The sequence below is a fragment of the Mycetomoellerius zeteki genome, unplaced genomic scaffold (genome assembly GCF_001594055.1).
Source record: "Mycetomoellerius zeteki isolate Tzet28-1 unplaced genomic scaffold, Tzet1.0 scaffold243, whole genome shotgun sequence".
NCBI lineage: Eukaryota > Metazoa > Arthropoda > Insecta > Hymenoptera > Formicidae > Mycetomoellerius > Mycetomoellerius zeteki.
In genome coordinates, this window is record NW_017257220.1 from 571,754 (window position 1) to 580,650 (window position 8,897).

The following is an 8,897-nucleotide window of genomic DNA, read 5'->3' on the forward strand; positions in this document are numbered from 1 at the left end:
CGTTTGGACCGTGTTGTATGTATATATATATGTATATATATAATATATATATGTATATATAAAATTTTATTATTTTATTATCAAAAGCGTAGCGAAATCTAAACATAATAACAATAACAAGCTAAAACTGAAGTTCTTCGAGAAGCACCATGCGGGTCAAAATTACTAGTTACGAGAGGAAGAAGCAAGACGTGGACAGGACGCAGACGATAGGATCGATCAAAGATTATACCTTAAGTTGAATGTTATATACAGCGCGAATAGCGTGATTGAACGCAAGGCGATGCTTAAATTAAAATGCGAAGAGTCCGTGAGATACACGTATATGGTGTACCTGTAGACACACATCTCGACTAATGGCGCCGAAGTTGAACTTGGAACTGGTCTACCTTGCAGAATACAACAGTAATTTCTTGATTGGTTGACTCGCAATGGTATTATGCTGGAATAATTATGAAAATTGTGTTCTTGCTAATCCCTCGTCACGCCGCTCGTGACGTTCGCTTTTCACTTTGCGCTTCCGGTTAATTATATATGATTTCTTACTAATGCCGCCGGTCTTGCAAAGCAGAATCTAGCAAAAAACGAAAGAAACAAGAAATCGTACGATCATGTATTATTACGAGTTTAGCACAGTGTCAACAGTTGAATAACAGAACGAGTACATTTATCCATTTCAAACAATAACGTGAATATTTCTTAATAAAATTCATTGTTATGAACAAAAAACGCGAACTTTATTATTGGCTAGATTATTTAAAACTTACACTTATCTCTTTCTCTCTCTCTCTTATTCTGTTATTTTCATTAATTTTTGTACATTGTTAATTAATTTTTTAAATTCTCAGTGGTAAAAATTGCGTATAGGGATAGAATTTATTCAGTACATGAGTGGAGACTAGGTAAAAATATAATACAGAAATTTTTGAAACAACTACGAAATAATGTAAGCAATGTGTTGTCTATATTTACCTTTTTATTTCTGGAACATTCAAGATCAAACATCTGATATGACGTATAATAATAATAATACATGTGTACAGAAATATCTCCTGCGTTATAATCTTACTTTCCCTCGTCGAAAGACGCATATTGTAACTAAAGAGCGCGCATTTTTTAAGAAGACCCCAATGTTTTTCGATTGAACAGTACGAGCGGCGGGCGTGGAGAAGGGAAAAAAGGGCGTAGTAAGTCATACGGAGAGGCTCGTACGTCATACTTCATCCGGGCCAACGGAGCAACACATGGAAAAGGGTTCTCTCCACATACAAGGAACGCACTCACTTGGGCTGCCTCTTTAGGTCGCTATGCTATAGTGTGAGGTCTGTGTTACATGTGCCTGAGTTTTCGTATACCTTTATACATAGAAGAGATCTGAAATTGATCACCTGTGTACAATATGCCCGTCTACACTCGACGCATATCCGTCACATAATCTTTTAATAATCCGCAAAAATTAATTTTAAGATATGTACGCATTGATATGCAAAGGCAAACCGTTTATTGATGAATATTATTTTTATCGTATTCTCTCTTTTCATCATGTTCTGTTAATCATCGATATCTTTAATTTCATAAAATACATACAAATATTATAAAATAAGATATTCTGATAATAATAAATGTGTTATCTTTTATGTCAATCAAAAGAATAATTTATGTTTATTTGTATTTTTAATTTATGTTTATTTATATTAATAGACATGTTTATTTTATAGATGATGATGCTAATAAATTGCGCAAAGGGAAGCTCAAATTTGTGCAAAGCTGAACTGGAATATTTCTGTTCCGTAAAAAGGGAATCTTACGAGCTCCTGAAGATCGGAGCTGATCTTCAGTAGTACGAGAGTAGAACACTGTATTACCGGCAAATCTCGTAAACGGCTATAGCAGCAAGTGGGGGTTCCTGAGGAGGGATAAACGAGCCGAGCCACGATTTCGTTGTCGTAAACGTCAAAGTTACGGTTACAGCGTTGTTCCTAGCTGCTTTATATTGAACGAGGTTGCTCCCCGAGGTACGTAACACCTACCTACTCGCAACCGTCGTATTGCAGAAAGTAGCACTATGCTCCTTTCCAACTAGGGAACGACGCAGTCACCACGTGGCTTTTACGCGGGAATTCGGCAGAGGAGTTCAAGGTTCGTTGAATATCCTTTTAGCCATACCACGTGCTAAGTAATATTAATTTTCTTTTTGTAATTTATATAATTACAAATGTATTGTGCTTGTTCAAATAAAAATTAACATAAATTACCATCTTGGTTTATTTTTATCTCTTTGATTTAAATGGATACAGATCGTTGAATCATTTGCAAAAATTGTAAATTACATTATATTTATTTTTTTTAATCAATATTTATTTAAATTCAACGGAAATACAGAACTGTAAACTTTGAAAACGGAAGCTATATTAACGGCACGTTCATCCGGCATATTTATTTTGATTAATATTCCTGTTTCAAGTTATCATCCCTTAATGTAGCTTTAAAAAGGATCCTTTTTTAGATTTGCACCGTAAAAGAGGTTCGCTCTCAATAGACCGAAATGAAGAGATGCCTAAATAGCACCCCAGCCTCTATCGTCGCGCCCTCTAATTACCCTGTAGACGCAGTCACCCCTCAATGAGGAGTGATAAATATTGTTCGCATTTGGGTATATCCCGAGAAAGTGAATCAACTCTATAAAGAAAAGTATCTATACATACATATTTTTCATTGCTATTGGTAAGCGCGCGCATTGCAGATTATTTACTAATAAAATGTTTTTAATTTAAAGATTTCCTATTTTAATTATTAAGAATAGAAAAAAATTAATTTCAATATTAATATATAAAATATTAGAAAAAGGATTTAAAATATAAAGATGAATAGTATTTACACTAAATTGAGGTCTATTTACAACCTGTCTGCAAAATATACGAAAAAATTATTTAAATTAAAGATCACTTCTTTTTTCGATAAAGTCATGTTTTTATGATTAAATATTTATATATTTTTTGCTTAAGTTAATGAATATATTACCTTTATACTTTTTATCGTCATGTGTATCTGTTATTAAATTAACCGTATTGATACAGGCATGTTAAGTATACATTACATTATTATAAGATAGAAGATAAATAAAAGTAGATATATTGTAGTTACCTATAACACATTAATTCTATCGCGCGCGCGCGCCATAAAGCGCCAGCTTCCTAAGCGATTTATGAAATGCCAATTAACAAAAAGAAAATAATATGTATGTAAACGTTTAACGTTGTAAATATTTTTCATAAAAAAACAGAATTATAAACTTATTCTTTTAATATGGAGTATATATTATACTAGACTTATATTATGGCTATCTATCGCTTTCATATTTATATGAATTGGACGTATAATCGATCTTGTAATCGTTTATCATACATTTACGATACACAAAGGTGTAGTTAAAAGCGCGATAAATTAAGCGACAGATGCAGTATTTCATACTAGCATGCATTCTAACTATATAATTATCTTTACTGCGATAAGTATTTAAAGAATGAATAGAGACAATAGACATATACATCAATTTTTAGCATTTCATAATAGCTGCGGTAAAGGTTTAAATGGTAAGACTTGTAATATCTATTATTATTGTGCCATAATATAAGTTATATTATACTGATTTAATTGTAATACATAGTCACATTTTGCATCTTACGTTTGAAAGAGATTTTTTAAGCGTTAATTAGACATTTTATATAGTGAAGAGCAACGTGAAACTTTATAGTATCAACATAGTGATCATAAATGATACATTTATCACCTAATCTAAATATGATTATTCAAAATATTATAGAAGCTATGACGTGTAAATTAATTGTCTACAGCCAAGGCTATAAATTGGGATCATTCATCGTATACAATGATAGATGATTGCCGATAGACATTGATAGCTCTATATTTAACTGCAAATCTACGACAAATTAATCCATAATCCTGTACCGATAAATTTTCCTATGTGCTCGATCCAACAACATTGAAAAGCACTTGTTAGAGAGTACAAAATGAGTCAACGACTTTCAATCTACGAGTGCATAGAACCTGTTATACGAGTATGCGGCCGATCAAATGCTTTTACTCATTCCTACAATTCCTACAATCACTGCGTTCCATGTATCATCGAGGCAATTTGCAAGCCATAATCAATGATCCGGAACATCCAATTGATTACAATAAAGATGAATGGAAATAATTCCTCTAAATTCTTAAACAGATGACAAGCAAAAAAATATCGATTTAAGTAAGATAATAACTTCGTTTATGCATGTGTATGTACGCTCGCGTGTTTTTCATAAATGCTACAATTCAGAATGTATAAACTATCAGAAATTTTTAAGAAATATTAATTTTTTAAGTAATATAACGCTAAGATACACATACATTTAAATGTTAAAAGTTATTTCTTGAAAAACAATATGGAAATTCATGTTGTACAGTTTATACATTATAAAGTTCATCAAATAATATTTTAATGTTTCTTAAAACATAATTCCTTCCTTTATATGTAAAATATCTCTTGTAGTCGAAGATGAAGAAAAAAATAGGTGACCCTTATATCGGACCGAAAAGAAAACAATAAAGAAGATTCCTGTCGAGAAGGAAGAGCTAGAGGCGGTTTTGAGCAAAGAAAAAGAATAGATATAAAAAAAAACTACTAGAGCTAGCTAGGGGCCTAGTCTCAGCTGAGTTAGTAAAGAAAGGTCTCACCGAAAGTGCGATATAACCCATGAGGCCTTGATTATATATCTATACTAACGGCAAAGCAGAAGGTTATTCGAGAGTATCTCTCTCGCAATGAAAAGGACAAAGACATCGCTAGAAACAGCTGACTACCGGAATTCGGGGTTCCGGTGGGGTGAGTACAGTGGGGAAGGCACTTGAACCCCCAATTGGACGAGGACTTCCCCATTATACCCAACGTACCCAACGATTTTACACGCACTTGACTCCATTCTACCTATCTAACAGACATAATTTTGCCAAGGTACACGGCCGATTTTCCACAACATAGCCCGCGCGCGTTGACATTGCACACACGGAAATAAAAAAACTCATGGAATTTACATTTAATACGAAAATGTATAGAAACGTGGGGTAAGACTAGCAATTTAAAAGTAATTATAAGCACACATTTATTAATAACTATTATATTCGTTATTATGTTATCAAATAACAATTTTTGCGTTCAGCAATTGCGAATCTACGAAAACTGACTAGTGACTACATTAGAAGCAACAGTAATAATTTTAATTTTACATAAAAAAAATTTCGAAATATTCTTATTAATTACATGCAATACTTTAATATCGTCTTTTTACGACTTCAATCTTTAGTTGCTGTTAATCTTTTTGTCATCATATTTATTCGACCAGAAGGTAATGAAATGCTTTTAGTTTGTCAACGATTGTAAATCTGTTATCTCGGGTTTCATGATGGACATGCCATATTTCAAAACGACGCACAAATAGACTATGCAAAAAATTTCGTTGCATTCGGTATGGTAGTATGATAAGCTGTATTCGTCGAATAGAACGTATATCTGCATCTTCCGCTTTTTTGTAAACAAAGGAAGGGTGAAATAACTCATTGTGTTGACGCGGACGCGCAATAGAAAATTTTTCATCCATTTGGATTTATTCGTGATACATGTGAAACATTCTATTTTATAATCTCGTCTCGCACAACTTCTAGGTAATTTGATCGCGTGGAAGCAATTTTAACAATTTAGTCTGGTATAACCAGACAGGCAAGTCTGATCCACCACGCCTTCCCGACCACGTGGTCGTCGCTCCCCACGTTTCCCCTAACCATAGTGGCTCCTATATTTCATCGCGGCTGTTATGATAATAGTCGTATAAGAGAGCATTTATGAATGCAAACTCACCTGCTATAGCCATCCAGGGGTAGAAAGTATGGTTGGTGGTAGGTTGCTGATGTAGTTGCGTGGCGACCGGTTGACTCGCGGACGAGTTTAAACTGCAGGTGTTCCAAGACGACGTGAGGGATCTTGACGAACTGTTGTTACCAGGACTCGATGCTGGATCACCGCCTACGAGACCACCGTAGCTACTAACCCTTGTACTCTCTGGGGTACACGCAGAGGGACGTACGACCGAATTACTCTGGCTGTTCGCTCCCGAGGTCGCTGACTGCCAAACGTCCTTGACCGCCGCCGCTGCCATCACCGCAGCATAGCCGTTTTGATGGGTCGACGTTTGATCCTGTTGCTTACAGTCTTTCGTTGCCGTTGTTGAATATGAAGATGTGGTGTGACCAGTTGCTTCAGGTGTCGTCGAGTAAAGCTTGCAAGCCGTCGCAACGCTCGCGTCATATGGCGAGTCTTGAGGTGGTCTTGTATTGCTTCCACCGCCTGGGTGTATTCCTAACGAAGATGATGTGTGATGATGATGCTGCGCCGAAGCGTAAGGCGACATACCTAATCCGAGTGGAAAGCTTCGATATGCTGCTGCGGTGGCTGGATCATGATGCTGACTTGCCGCTCCTGTTTGATGATGGTGGCTTCCGTAGAAGCCACCCGCGGTTTGCTCAAAGTACGAGTTCATTATCCCGGGTATTTTGGATCACTTGCACTAAAACACCGGCACTCAAAAAAGGCGAAGAAAGAAGTCAGAGTTCAAACGGCCCGCAATTACATGGAGTGCACACGGCTAGTCGAATTTTACTAGTCCGTACTCCAACTTTGATGCCGAATTATTCCGATTATTTAACTTCTTCAAATTAAATAGATGTAAAATCTCCGATTTTGTATTATGTTCCGAGTTAAGATACACATACACTTAAGAAAGCGATATGCTGTTTGACGCGAATGGCGAAAGATGATAAGATTGATGAGGGGCAAATAAACGAGCATTAAACAATTTTAAGAGGTCATAAAAGTCATCGGCAGGTATAGCTGGTTACACCCGGAGTGTCAATGTCAGTAGGCCGTAAGAGTGTAATTCAGAATGGGTTTCATGTCAACGGCGGGAGCTTTTATGATCTTGTTATGGTTACTGCTACGGGCAAAGCATAAACTGGTGGTCTCGACTATGGAAACAGGCGATGATCGTTAAACCGTTACGATGTAATAAACTTAGGTAATAAGACGGGCTATAAAATGGCTTGTGGGTTCCTCTACCGCGTGCTCGCCCGACGACGGTTCGGTCAGCCGGCACGCGACCACCCTCGCGGGCGGTTCTCTCTTTCTTCCTCTTTTTGAAATAAATTAAATTCGCGATTGATCAGGTCGAGGCCTCTTGAAGAGCCAGTCGATCTGTCACAGAATCAAAAATGACTCTGCTAGTCCGCACTGCACTAGCACTTGTCGTATCGTGACTTCGCTGATGACTGAGGTCCGGTACGAGTCAGAGGACGATGGAGATCGTAACGAATCACGGTATGCCAGTGCGGTGGTCCACGGCACACTACCGCTTTTCTCGCGCCCCGTGTACCGCCACTCTGTACCGTCGTCCGTCTCTTGCTCGCTCGTTCACCTCGTTTTGTCTCTGTTCTTCGTAGTCGACTTCTCTCGCACTCTCTCCGAAGTTTCCTTCCCTGTTCTACCAACCACCGTTTCTCTATGCACTCTCTCTCACTTTCTGTCACGGTCACTCCTTCCCATTCGTGCGGTTCTCGCTTCTCGCTCACGCGTACTCTTCCTCCAGAGTACTACGTCCTAACGGAGAGATCGCAGTGCCATATCCCTCTTTGTCCCTCATATACCATCCCCCTCCTGGTACGATAACTGAGCTCTCTCGCTCTATCTACCTTCGTTGTTGTCCCCCTCTTCCACCCCCAACGTTCTCCCCACAATTGCTCTCTCACCCTCTGATTCTGTCTCGCTCCACCTCTCAACGATATTCGTTCTCTCCCTTCCCATTCGAGCTATCCTCTCCCTCTTTCTCACAATACGATTCCTCAGTGCCCCCTATCGAGCGTTCCAGTAACTCAACGACGTACCGCCAGATTAAATTCGTACTTGCTCGCCGTGCGCGTCACATTTGAGACGCGCGACAGATAAGACGGTGCGAGATAGAAAGAGAAAAAGAGCTTCTCTTCTCACGACATGAAAGAAAGGGAAGAGACGAGATAGGAAATAGAGAGGGATGAAAGCACGTAAAGACACGAGTAGAAACGAATAAGAAGGTGGGAAAGAGGGAGGTAAAGAGGAAAAGAAAGAACGTTATGCGCAATTGCAAGCTAAGAGCGAGACGAAACGGAGCGAGTGCTGTTGCGATAGTGACGAGGAGGGAGAACGTGCCGCTAAGGGAGGAGGTTATACTTAAGGACCAATCAGAATTGAATTCGTCACGAATACCGCGCTGGTGTGGCATGAAAGTTCCTACGCCGTGTGAAAGTAGTTCCAACTCGGAACGACGCCCATGAACGGCTAGGCACCGCCCCGCAGACCCCCACTATCAAAGCGCGCGAGGTACCGGCACGCTGTGTCCGTACCGTACTGAAGAGAGAGAGAGAGAGAAAGGAAGAGAGATGGAGAGAACCGAGCGTCACGCAATTTTCTGCCTTCTCTTTCTCTCCTCGGCGTTCGTTCGTGGGGATACGTGTACCGCCACCTTTGAGTCTTGTAGCGAACTAATCTCGCCAGATCCATTCAGACATTCAAACGACCAACATCAACGAGCTATCTCGCGATTATCGTTATTGCGATAGCATCGTCGTAAATTCATCGTGACACTGAATAACCTGATCGACAAGTTGTACACTAAACGAGATAGTAAACAGGTTTAGGAATGTAAAGCATTATGAAACACCTCGATTATATTTAAGATCGCATTAGATCGAACCGGTCTGATATCGAAGATACTTGATGATGCGAGGAAATGTAATGATATTATCATGAATACCTTTTA

General features: G+C 38.5%; 1 protein-coding gene across 3 annotated transcripts in view; it reads right to left on the bottom strand.

Moving 5' to 3' along the window:
* The window catches only part of Ubx (ultrabithorax), a 109,433-nt gene extending 102,000 nt beyond the window's left edge, over nt 1-7,433 (bottom strand). For all 3 annotated transcript variants that reach the window (XM_018449338.1, XM_018449339.1, XM_018449337.1), the window contains exon 1: nt 5,912-7,433. In XM_018449338.1, the coding sequence (XP_018304840.1) occupies nt 5,912-6,590 (679 nt within the window). In that variant the 5' untranslated portion in view covers nt 6,591-7,433. The remainder of the gene's footprint in view (nt 1-5,911) is intronic.
* Nucleotides 7,434-8,897: the final 1,464 nt, after the last annotated feature.